Raw genomic sequence first — 13,201 nt, 5'->3', positions numbered from 1 at the left:
AATATAAAAATAGGCATTTAGTATGCCAAGTTGCTCAAAGTATAAACTACTCTATAGATTTGAATAGGCTGTTATATACTGTATCCCCTAGCAAATGCTCCACACTGTCAAGAGAATGGCAAATTAAAATATTTGTTAAGATTCCAATTTTTGTAGAGAACCATCACCCCATAACACTCAATATTTGCATGGGTCGTAAAGATGAGAAGTGGAAAAACACCCCTGGCTCATCAAGGAACCTATTTCTTTCAAGTGAATATCCAAGGAGATTGGATCTATTCTTGGACCCTCAAAATCCTGTATCTACATAACTCCAAAACAGCCACTGAGACTGTTCTTTAGGTGAGCAGGTCTAAAATTAACTATGAAACTAAAAAGCTGCAGCCACATTTTTAGGGTAGATGATGCTTGATTAGATTCCCAGCTCTTCCCCCATTTCCGCCCCCAAAATAAGAAATACTGGTATTTAGCTTTTAAGGAACCTCAGATTGAAAAAAAAAATTGGAGGCAACATTACACCCAATCAATTTATGAGAAAGTACCTCCCACCCCTTTCAGTGTGATTGGCCAATGAAATCACAGGCTCAAGTGACAACGCAAAGCACAGTAGGAAGCGTATGATTTGTTTTCTGCAGAAAAGTCATCGTTTTGAAAATCAATTTTGAAATCAATTTAGATCACCTTATTAGAGTAGTGGTTACTTCCCACCTAGAAAGTTTATTTTTGCTTCTTCCATTTTTGCATACAAGAAATAACGTATTTCTCACCAAAATATATATTCACATATTTTTGATTTTTTTAAATACATAAAATGTGAGCTTTGGATCAAATGCATTTGCATGTGCAAAACTGTTATGAAATCTAGGTCAAATTAGGTTGCTACAGCCTACCAAACCTGCCTTGCCCATTATCATGGCTCAACTTTCATAGTCTCACAAAAATCAACTCTTTAGTTTCTTTGGAGGCTATTAAGCCAAGACCCATAAATTAATATAAAACCAGTAGAGTAATGCAAATATTCAAGGAATGTAGACACTGTCCTAATCTTTACCATAGGTCCTTGCATCACTCCCATCTGAGCACCCCCGCCGCCTGCTTTCTCATCAAATCCACCAGCCATCTGAGCAGCAAAGTTCTGCAGAGAAACAAAAAAAGAAAACACGGTTTCAGTGAGATGCAGAATATGACGTGGTTAGATGGAGAACACTTGTACCATATGAAATATAAGAAGGTATTTTAAAAGCACAGAGCTTTCTTTTATATCTGATGGGCAATCTTTGCTGTGTTACAGAGGGGGAAAATTGGGTAAGCTTGCTTTCTTTTACCATTTTTTTCTCTCCCTGCAATTCATGCAGATATTTTATTGGGGGGCATTTCTGGAAAGAATTTCAGGTAAAGAAAAAGTGTGTGTGAGGGGGTGTTATTTGGCAATTGATTATTCTATTACAAATATGTTTAACATTTATTGGACATGAATTGAAACTCCGTAGTGACAGAAATAAAAGTAATACTACCCAACTTTTCAAGAATTATTTATAAATACAAGAGATTTTAACTACTCTTGAAGTCATGATGTTTGTAATGTAAAGTAAATCAATGAATCTCAAGTTATAGAAGGACACTTAGGATAATTTAAGTGTAACTTAAATATGGATTTTGCTAAGTATATTTTCAAAGAAAAATCTGTCACCATTTAGGGGGTGAGCAGAAAAGCACCCCTAAATTTCACATCCTAAGAGACAACATTAGGATGAGTAGTTCTTAGTTGCTTGGAAACAATTACAGCAGGTGTTTTCCGTTCGTTTCAATGCATCTTCTGTGCTGAATTGTTAGTGTTTATGGATAAGTGGAAGTTAGTTGTTAAAATATATTAATTGGACTAAAAGAATATGACCTTGTGAATGTATCCTATGGGTGGTGTAATAAAGTATATCCAAAGATGAAATAGTTACTGCAAATATGGAGTGAGAACTTGGTATATATTTTACAGAAATACTATTCAACATTTCTATCACTGGTCATGTGTTTGCACTGTAAATAAAATAAAAATCCATGACTCACAGTGAAAGAAATTAAAGCATGTGAGTCATTCAACTGAATGATTTTATAGAAACCCTCATGGTGGAAATGTTTTTGTCCATAGCCATCACTCAGCTGACCATTCTAAAACCTGCCCCAAATTAAAAACAATTCGATCTTTCTATGCTTTCTTATTCAAGGATTAGACACTACTCTTTTAAACATTTCCCTGTAAAGGAGCTAGAGGATAATAATTAGTAGATCAAGTAGAAATATTTTGTAATTTCTCTGTTAATGTAAGCAAAGCCAGCAGATCCCAAAGTTATGAGAGGTTATTTGCATTTTCAGTTGGGCCTTCGTAACACAACAAAACACAGAGGCAATTATGCCTATGGAAATCAATCATTTTGGGCATATCTAATTCACTGCTGGGCTATTGGTCCAAACTATACTGACAAAGTCTCTTCGCCCTCTGAAGTTTTCTTTTTTAAGGGAATTCTTCCCATTTCAGCCAGCCTGCTGAGGAAGCCCATCGAACACTCTAGTATTACAAAGGATTCTGGGTCATGGGGCACGCTCTGAATTTACAAAGAACAATGGCCCACCCTTTTGTGCCCCTCTGTTGACCTGGCAAAAATTAAGAATGCGTTCTTCCATAAAACCAATGCTTCTTTGTGGCGGTCTGCAGAAAAATAAACTTAGTAATTATGAGCTAGCTATGCTGCGAGGAATTTTGTTCGTATTACTATAGATTATGATGATGCTTTTTTTCCCCCCTTCAAGCAATGCAGGGAGTTTTCAACACAAGGGAACATTATTCTTTCACGCAGAGAGACTCACAGAGCAAAGCAACAGGAGTGGGTCAAAGGCCTTGTTAATTGATTAAAAAATAACCACGAGTGCTACTTGCTATTTTGGGTATTTGAAATGTAGGCAACACATTATACATGTTATTCTGAATTAAGACTTCTCCATTAGGAATCCTCGAGAGGCAAACCCAGTGAAAGAGGCATTTACATTACTTGTGTAACATTCACATGCAGAAGCTGTGGGATTAAAAGTTTCCCTAATACTCACTCCACCAAGGCCAGGGGGGCCTGGAGGTCCTGGAGGTCCAGGGGGCCCTGGATTGCCAGGTGTACCAGGTTCACCATCTCTGCCACGTGGACCCGGAACACCCTATGGAAGGAAGGAAGGAAGGAAGGAAGGAAGGAAGGAAGGAAGGAAGGATCTTCCATGAATATCAAACTGTCCACTCTTATGTCCAGTTAACATTTCACTTATACCATTTTTAAAAGTCACTACTTCTAATGCAGTTCATCCCATAAATATTAACACAGTATTTTATAACTCAAAACTATTCAAAAGGAGGTTCCATTGCATTAAAGGTTGTTTATCGTTTACAACCAAATTAAATTTTAGCGTGTCAGTCCTATGCCTATATTATTAGTAACTTTGCTTAGTATACTAATTTTAATTGGCATGGGATAGGATACCATGCCATTGGAGTGTGCCTCTTAATTCTTAATAATATTGGGAAACATTTTGATCTTAATATTAAAAATGCCTTTCATACTCTTTATTAAAAAAAACTGTAAAGTACTGTATATAGATAGCAACTGGCTCAAATTCAGCCAGTTAAGTTTCAGAGAGGAATAAAATTATGACCATAATTTTTCCCATTTCATTACTCTGTTATTGAGATAGGTAATTATCTCAAGTGATAAGTTTTGGAGAGCAAGGAACATTCCAATATCATGCTCCCTGCAACCCCTAAGGTAACTTATACTGTCGCCCCGCAAAAAGTAGTCTGTTTGCACTAAAGAATGTTATTGCACTGTGAGCACTGAAGCAGAATTCAATTGTCAGTTCAACTTGGATGCTGAATACAGTGATGTAGGCATGGGAGAGGCTCAGCTACACACAGCCAGATGCCTTGGGCTGGTTCAGTAAATTCAACAATTTTGCAGGTAAGGGAAGTGTCTAGAAGTTCATTCGGTCACGTTATTAATCCTGCATCTTACACCCAATCATGGCTTAAGTCAGGGGTATCAAACTCGATTTCATTAAGGTTGTGCTTCACTTCACGGGGCTGGGGTGTGTGGCCAGGGGGCGTGGCCAGCTCAACCACTGTTTTTGGCTGCGATGGCCTCCTGCAGCCCTCTGCCAGCAAAAACGGAGCTCAGGTTTCCAATTTCACTGGCACAAGCACTGTAGAGCAGTCCTTCACTGTTTCCAGGGCAGCCCTGCAGGCCAGATTTAAGCATCCCATGGGCCAGATCCGGTCCTCGGGCCTTGAGTTTGACACCCCTGTCTTAAGTGATCTTCCACACTTCTTGTGATGATCATGACTTTAATATGAACTGTAAGGTTTAATGTTGATGGACCTGCCTTGAGGGTGTGATAAGTCACTTCTGCAAAAGTTTATTAATTTGACAGACAATGATATTCTACAGTTACAGCACTAAACACCTCAAATTGGATGCAAACTCTATTTTGCGTAGAACTTCCTCTGAGGTAAGTATAAATAAACTTGCAGCCTGTTTAGTTCATTAAACACTGCACAGGTATAGTTGGTTTTACCTTTTCTCCTTTATCTCCACGTTCTCCCCTTGCTCCTTGTTCACCTGAAGGTCCCTGCAGAAGGCAATGAGAGCATTCACAACCCATTTTTAAAATACTTCTTTTTCAATACGTGTAAACAAGATAGCAGAAGACGCCGTTACCTGTGGTCCAGGAGGGCCTCTCGGTCCTACAACCTAGACCAAAAGAGAAAGAAGAAAAAGAAGAAAACATACAGAAAATCAGTTCAGTCAAAGGTATATTTTGCACAACTAGGTTTTAAGAAAAATTAGAAAGAGATGCATTAAATTTGAAACTTACATCCTTGATATCACCAGGTTCTCCCTTTTGACCCTGCAAAATATGTAAAATTAGGGGGTGGGGGGTGGGAACCAAACCAAAAATCCCAAGCAAGTCAATTCCCACATCTTGAACTCTGAGTCTACAGTCTTAACTTTCTAACACTACAGCAATAGATAGCCTGTGGGAACTGTAGGTTTCAAAGCGTTAAGAGAATCTCCAATTTTGCAACTATGGTATGCAAACATGAACAGACTTAGTAAAGTCAGTAAAATATTCATTTGGTTAGAGCAAAGCAATTATATCATCAATTTCAGTAGGAGGCTGTCAGATTGCCATTTATATTCATAGCCAGATTCTGTCATAATTCATGATAACTATCTATTGTATCATTTGGTTCAGAAGAGCTGTCTTCTCCCTCAAGCTGAAGTCAAACTTCAAAGAACATGTAGCCACAACAGTGCTTTTTATAGCATCTCATTCTGCAGAAATTAGCTTAGGGGGGACCTGGTGATAAGTAATACTTTTACACTTTTTTAAGCAGATCACGAGGCAACTCCCTATTGTGCCTTTAACATAGCTGACAAACTTTGGGATGCTAACAGACAATGGTGGTTATTAATAGCGTTCAGATGTCTCACCTTGGGACCAGGTTGCCCTGTTAAGAATGAAGAGAGAGAGAAAGAGAGAGAAATGAAAAAAAACATCAGAACTATTTTGAAAATAAAACTATATATGAAAATTTGAGTTTCACAAATGTCCTCAGTGTGTTCATTCACAAAGCATGTGACAACACGGAGACGAATATAGGGTAACCTGTAACTAGATCAAGGAAACAGAGGGGAGAGCTTTCTTATTTCAGCACTTGCCCTGTTTCAAATCATTGCTCTGTGGGAGATGCTGATGTCCCAGGAATACAACAGGCATAGGATTTTTTTTTTTACACTGGGAATGTAAGGGCCAATGCAAACAAAACAAGCAAGTATAGAGAGAATAATAGTGTTCTGAATAATTCATTGCAAGCCATGCTAAAGCAGGCTAACTTTGCCCACAGGAATTGCAGTTCAGTTTTATCAAAGCAATGTTTTAAAACTTATGTCCATTTAGGACTTTCTTCCAAATAAATTTGCATAGAGTAGAAGGAAAGAACTGAGAATCCCACTGATTGGAGGAAGTTGGAGTTCCAAACTGTGACTTGTTTACAAGCAACTTCCCAATGAAATATTTAAAAAAAAAATCAGTGAAACTCACCTCCATTAAACATGGTTAAATCAATTAAGTAAGGAAACAATAGGTTTAAGGGAGAAATGTGGGCTTAAAAAAACCCAGATGCATGAGGCAAAACACAGAGGTTAAAAGCCACAATCAGCTTGATTGCAAAAAACAATGCACAGAAAAAAACAGCGTTAACTTTTGCAGATCTCAACTCTTTTACTCCTCCTGGCAGTCTCGCTGTTATTTTGCTTCTGAGGCTTCCCTTTTAATTAGAGGAGCCTCAGACAGCCAGAAGAAGGGAAAGGGTTAAAAAAGGCCACTTCTAGTTACAACAATTCCTCATCTACTGTTAAGACTAAAAAAAAAAAAACCTGCTATTTTTGAAACTGAAAAATTGTGTTTTCCTGACATTGCTCTGGAAAACAGGACCCCAAGGCAGCACAAGGTGAGGCAGGGAAGCATTATAAATCATCTCCCAAACTTGAGGTATGAAAGTTAGGTCATTCTTGTAAAGTTCACAGAAGGGGAAAGGTTGACCTCTTGATGCTTGAGGCCTCTCCCCCACTCCTCAATTAATGAACCAGCAATTCCTTAAGGGACTTTAAGGCTCCAGACAAATATAACATATAGGAGGAGCCAGAGCTATCTGCTAGGCAGGTGTGTGGGTATTAAGTGCAAAAAGTAAAAAATGGCAGCTGTGACCATCCAATCAAAACTAGTATCTCGTTGTTGTTTTTTTAGCTTACCCTCATAGATTTCTCAAGGCTGAACCATACAGGGTTTTTTTTGCTGTGGTCATAAACACAATTCACCAAAAGGAGAACTGCTATCTCTCTCTCTGATGGTGTGCTCAGCAACTCCAAAATTACTTGAAGATTTTACATCCTTCCAAATAAAATTCAGTAGGAATGCTGATCAAAGAGGGAAAGCTGAAAGGCAGCTGTGTTCCTCATACTTGGCCCTTATAATTTTTTTTACACAACTTTGATTGGCATACTAAGTGAAAGCTGTTAAGTTAAAGCATAAGCCAATGGGTACTGTTTAGAAAATGTGTCAATTACACATTGGCATTAATAGGATATAAAAGATTAGCTGCTCATATACTTCTTTAATTTTATTGAACATGGGTGCACTAATCAAATATTGTATTTTAATAAAGTACTATATAGATATGCATTTAGCATCAGCATCATGTTTTTTAATGGTAGCCACAAGCTGCGATTTCTGCACATCATTACATTTAGATATTAAGAATGAAATTCCCTGTGCTTCAAAATTCCCATGGAAAAGGTTTTGCCATCTGATAATACCTGATATCAATACCTAATTAGTCTTTTTGATTTCCATAGGACTATAAAAAAAACCCTCCCATTGTCTAGGTCATCCTGTAAATTCTGACACAGAAATCACAGTTCAACATTGTGCAGTGGAAGACATAGTTACCATTATGAAGCTTCTTCCCACTTCATCAATGTTTTAAAGCAATAATAAATGCAAAAGAAAAAGTTGGTGCAATAGTTGTTTAAAAACTTTCTACTTGCTGAGAAAAACTTTTGAAATTTCTAGAAGTGTGTCTATCTTTAAATGCCTGCACTGTTAATAAATGTGTTGGCTGCCTTAGACAAATTAATAGTTGATCAACAACGCTGCCCATCTTCTTCTGTCATACGTTCATGGTTCAATTAATTCATCTCTTCTACATCATAAACACAGTTTGAGGAATTGTGAGAAGTAGCCTTTTGCAGCAATTGCCTTTCATGGATGCGAAAACATCTGAGAGTCACATCCATGGCTCTTATTCATCTTTCTATTTTGGTGCTATCATCTCTCAAGTAATTTATTTATATGAAATAGAAATAAATAAATTACAACCACTGGCGGTGGGCTGATCAGTTGGACATATAGGGCAACATTCTCCGAAGGGTATCTCAGGCCTGGGACAGTCTCTCATTTCTTCGCAGAGAATATCGTCGCAGAGGACAGTGCCAGTGTCACAAACACAGATCTGGCACGGTTCAGGTTTCCACACATCTTTATCACTATATCTCTGCCCATCCTGTACACAGCTGCCTTCCTCCTCTGTGCCAGAAGGAAAGGGAAAGGAGAAAGCAGGTTAAGAGAGACAAATGCAGCAGAAACCAAGAGTGAAAGAAATAGCAGCATTTGTCCCACTGATTCCAACATTGGCCTCCATTAGTCATCACCAGCCCCCTTCAAGAACATCTCATCGACTTCCCAAAGGTTACGAGGGCATTTTGCTCTTCACAAATAGAGGATAAAGGCCTTCGGTTAGCTGCTCCCAATCCCACCCCATAAGTAGAACATGTAAATTTATCTCAGGATTCCAAACGACAATGAGGACAACACTCGTGGCTTGGGAGTCTATACAAACTCCAAAAATCACGTGCCAATGAAGGGATTATTAGAGAATCATAAGAGCGGTAGATCGGAAAGGATCATGGGGATCCATCTGTCCAATCCTCAGCAAAAACCATTTAAACCATCCATGATAGGCAGCTTTCCAGTCTTTAAAAAAAAATCCCAGAGATGGAGAATGTAGAACACCCCCAGGTAAACTGTTCCACGGATTCATAAGACTTTACTGTCAGGAAATGTTTAAAACAAATCTAGGTAGCAGCATTTTGTTTATTCATAGGCTATTATTTCTGGTTCTAGTTTCTATAGCTGTGGAAAACAGTCCTGATCACTTTCCTTCAGCTTCTCTTTATGTACCTGATCATGGTTATCGTGTCTCGCCTCAGTCTTCGTTTCTCCAGACTGAACACCCCAAGTTCCTTCGGCATATCTTCTTAGAAAATGTCCTACAAATACTTGTATCCTCATTTTTGTCTTCCTCTGAACCCCCTTCTGGAAATGTATTACTCAAAATCCTAGATAGTGCCCCAATTGTGATCTTAGTGGTACTGAATAAATATAGTGCCTTTTAGGGTTCTTTCCTACCAGGTGTGTGGGCTCAAGACACTTAGCACTTCGCATTTTTCATTTATCCTCACCATCAGTTATGTGAGGTGTGCTAGGATGCTGTAGCCATTCATGAGGCAAAACAATGCTTACTTGTGAAGTAATGGCTTGGGTAATAGCTACCTGCAAGGTAAGAGCCAGGGGAATAATTACTTGCAAAGTAATAACTAGGGTACTGGTAGTAGGTATTTGTGAGATAAAGGCTAGGGCATTAGTTACCTCGGCTGCAGGATAATGCCTACTTGTACACAACAGTATGTATTACTTGGTGATAGTTTGAGGGTAATTTGGGTAAGATTCCTGTAAGATATTGCTAGAGTATTAGTGACTTCCAGAGTAACCACTAAAGTAGCAATTGCTTGCCCAAGATTGTTCCTGCATTGTCTTTATTACTTCCTGCCACATCAAACATATTTTGCTTGCTATATATTATCTCTTCGGTATAGTGATACCAACTTCATAAAAAATACCCAGCAGGCCTAAGACCTAATCACAGGTGTATAAGTTATGTTTATTCGAAGTCTTAGCTCAGGTTTAGTAGTTGCTCCCCTTTCTCTCTACTGCTGATCTAGAGTTCACTCACTTAGCAAACTATCACTTATAATCAAGCATAGTCTCATTTCATGGTGGTTTTGACGAACCACTTGGCCAAACTGATAGCATTTCTGGCGGAAGAGGTTTAGGACTTAGAACAGTTATATTGGGCCACATAACTTTTCACTTTGCAATCTCCAACACTAATTCTTGGCTATAGTGGGGAAGGAAGGATATTAGAGGCCACCCAATTTGCTCTAGTCCCTTTCAGCCTGCATCTAAGAAACAGTAGTGACCTGAATTAACTCTTGATAACTCTTAAGGAAGAATAAAAACTGTTTTTCTAATTAAAAATCCAGTGGGTTTTTTTTTTTTTAAATTAGGCAACAAAAGACCAAACTAATGTCAGATCGGTGAAGGATATGGCAGATGGAGAGTGGTGGAAGAGTTTAAACCAGAAGGCAGAAGACGACTTTGGTGCTCTAATTTAAACACCGAATTAACTTCTCTGTCTATCTCCCTCTCTCCCACACATACATACACACCTCACACCATTTCTTAAATGGAAATTGTACTTCATAGGGAAGAGAGCAGGAAAAAGTACGTTAAAAATGCACCTCGTTTGCACTTGCATCTCTTCCCTCCCTCCCCTTTTCTTTAACTTCTTAGCAAAGGCCCGACAGCAGCAGTGATATGACAGGGGGGCTATTGTGCACAAGTCGACAGAGCCAGTTGGAGCCCAAGGGACCCTCCACTCATGAATGGACCTTTTCTCAAATGCACACAGAGTGCAATTCATATTGCTCTGGTAGGGACTACTTTAAATAAACATGGGCAGCCTTTCAGCATCTGGAAGCTATTGCTGCTCAAGGCAAATAAACCTGCATAGAGCAAGGATTCAGCTTACTCCCTAACCTGGGAGAACACTTGGGGTGGGGGGTGGATCAGTGTGTAGAAGAAAATACGAGACTCTCCAAATAAGCATCTGGATTAAAAATTTCCCCTTGATGAGAATACAAAAATATGTTTATTAAAAAAACAAAAACAAATAGTATTTGCTGATGAACACTTCCCTTCTCCTGCATGTTTCCGAATCTTTAAGCCATGGTGCTTTAATAATGGCAAAAGATGTGAAAAAAGATGCTAAACTTAGAAAGACTACACTTACCATTCTGCAGACCAGCTGATTAATAAGAGAAAGAGCACCTGATTGCAATTGGGAATTACAGATTGTCTGCCAAGATTCAGAAGGTTTCCAAGCTAACTTTCAGCGTACAGTTGCCCTGCTTAGTTCACTGAAAGCTTGTGCCTCTTAATAAAAAGTGCAACTTCTGACTCCTGGGTTTTTTGTTTTGCCACCACAAACTAACACAATTCTCCTATACTCTTCCACTGGTAGCCCTCCTGTATTTTCCTAGCTTGTTATAGTTGTTAGAAGTAGAGAATAGAATAACTCCTCAATACCTTTTGATCAGCAGGGCTAGGAACCTACGTCAGTTCCCTTTGGTGAACCACCCCGAGTCAAACCAGGGCAAGGTTCTTTCTCTTACCAACTTAGAAGACTCAACTGCAAGAGATTATATAGCATATTGGTAGTAAAACAGAACTAGACTCCCTTTCTCTGGAATGTTGCACCAAGGAGAAAGCAAGGCCTGAGATCAGGAGCAAAAAAGGAAATTCCACCCCACCCTACTTCCATGATATAATCCCTGCAATTGATTTACAATCTGGAGCATTACCGGGGAAAGGATGGGATTCAAACAGAAGAAAACCTTGCTAAAATATAGGAAGGGAGAAATTGTTCCTACCTTTATTCAAGTTTCCCACTCTTGAATAAAACACTGCGAACAACAAAGGCTCTTAGTGAGCAGTAGAAAAGGGAGGACTTGGGAAGAAAAGTTGATAAAAGCTTTGGGGAGAAGAAGGGGGGGTTGGGATGGTTATGCACAATTCCCTAATAAATAGGAAGGATTCCCATGCCTCCAAGTGTGTGTGGGGGGGGGAGGGGAGGTAAAGGGTGAGAGTAGAATAAATGGACTGATGTGCCTCTGGAATGTTTTGTACCCCTCAGGTGGCCTCTTTTGAGTTGGGGGAATTTTTTCTTCTGCTCCTTCAGCTACCAAAAAAAAAAAAAATCTGTTTGCTATCAAATTCCCCAGGAACTCGCATCTGCACCTTACTCTACATCCCTAACTGAACTAGGGGAGGGGCACTGCATCTTATAGATAAAGAACTTTCTTTGTGATTTTTTTTTTCTCCCCCTGAATCTTCCTGGTATGTTCTTTTGTCTGGATCTCACACACACACACACACCCAAGTCCCTATACAAATCATTCAGTTAACCCTTTCATTCCACCCACAAGAGGTTGGGAGGGGTCATTTATCCTCTGTGAGTTAAGAATATGACTTTTTGCTATACTGTTTTCTTTTCTGGAGATTGTTAGATGAAGGCATATAACACTTCAAACACTTATAATAATAATAATAATTAAAAAAAAAACCCTTATCCCCGGCTCACCCCACTGCTTGGAAGGCCCAGAGAAGAAATGGTACAGCACTTGAATTAGATTGTGCTAAGTGCAGCTCTTGTTTTTGGGTAACCAAGCATTACAAAAAAAAAACAGATTGGGATTTCAGACTAATTATGAGGATGGGGAACGGCATCTCTCTGCAGCAGGAAAGAATTTGAGGAGCCAAACGAAGAGAAACCAAGTGCAAGGACGAGATGGAAAGAGATTAACTCAAAGGAGGAAGTTTAATTGTACAAACCCACAAGTGAATTTAAAAACAAAAAGAAAAGAAAGTTTGCTCGTTCTCCTGATTTTTTTTTCTCCTTCCCTCCCCTATTTGTTCCCCATCAACTTGCTTTTCCCCTGCTTTCTGGACAAGAAAAAGAGGAAGAAAGGTGTAACTTACGTATATCCTCATTCTGACAATTGACAACTGCTAATAAAATTACTTGAGTAGCTGCCAGGAGCATTAGAGTCCTTGAATCCAGAAAGCTGAACATGTCTAAATGTTAGACATGCAAGACCTTTGTGTGGATGAGAAAGGAGGAGGAGGAGGAGGAGGTGATGCTAAGTGGTGGTAGTTTTCCCAGTGGCTACCGAGCCTTCATGCAGCCGATCCTCCGTGGTCTTTAACAAAATAGCAAGAGAATCCAAAGCAGCCAAAGGCCCAGCGGAAACTCGGCTAATGCCGAGGGCTCTGGGCTGAAGCACCGCGGCTGATGCTCCCCTCTGCCTTCTAGCAGCCAGTGTATATGCCCAGGTCTCAGTCCTCCCCTGGCCCCCAGCTGAGCTGTAACCTGAGCTCTCAGCCTTGTCCCCAAGTTAGAGACCCCTCCTCCTGATCGATCTTCTCAAGGCCAATTCCTGCAGCCAAAACGGGTGGCAACCAGACGAGAGAGGGAGGGAGGGGTCTGTTGCCCTCTTCCCTCTCCAGCCCCGCTCTATTGCTTGCACACTCATACCATCTCCCTCTCCGGCTTGGGCGGCTGGCAAACCTCGTACGAATGTCCGTCATTCATCAGCCCCCCCATCCATCTCTCGCTCTCCAAGGAGAAGAGCGCGCGGAGAAGAGCGCGCGG

The 13,201-nt window shown here is 39.8% G+C and overlaps 1 protein-coding gene across 1 annotated transcript in view; it reads right to left on the bottom strand.

Annotated features, from left to right (window-relative positions):
- The window catches only part of COL2A1 (collagen type II alpha 1 chain), a 79,842-nt gene extending 66,858 nt beyond the window's left edge, over window positions 1-12,984 (bottom strand). The window contains exons 1-8 of the mRNA XM_087925421.1: window positions 12,529-12,984; window positions 7,969-8,175; window positions 5,523-5,539; window positions 4,903-4,935; window positions 4,746-4,778; window positions 4,603-4,656; window positions 3,097-3,198; window positions 1,052-1,135 (exon numbers count right to left, since the gene is read on the bottom strand). Coding sequence (XP_087781547.1) covers window positions 1,052-1,135; window positions 3,097-3,198; window positions 4,603-4,656; window positions 4,746-4,778; window positions 4,903-4,935; window positions 5,523-5,539; window positions 7,969-8,175; window positions 12,529-12,622 — 624 coding nt within the window. The 5' untranslated portion in view covers window positions 12,623-12,984. The remainder of the gene's footprint in view (window positions 1-1,051; window positions 1,136-3,096; window positions 3,199-4,602; window positions 4,657-4,745; window positions 4,779-4,902; window positions 4,936-5,522; window positions 5,540-7,968; window positions 8,176-12,528) is intronic.
- Window positions 12,985-13,201: the final 217 nt, after the last annotated feature.

The sequence above is a fragment of the Pseudonaja textilis genome, chromosome 2 (genome assembly GCF_049901715.1).
Source record: "Pseudonaja textilis isolate UNSWEBS1 chromosome 2, rPseTex1.2, whole genome shotgun sequence".
Taxonomy (NCBI): Eukaryota; Metazoa; Chordata; class Lepidosauria; order Squamata; family Elapidae; genus Pseudonaja; species Pseudonaja textilis.
The sequence above is the reverse complement of the archived record's forward strand: the minus strand, read 5'-3'. Positions and strand labels throughout refer to the sequence as shown.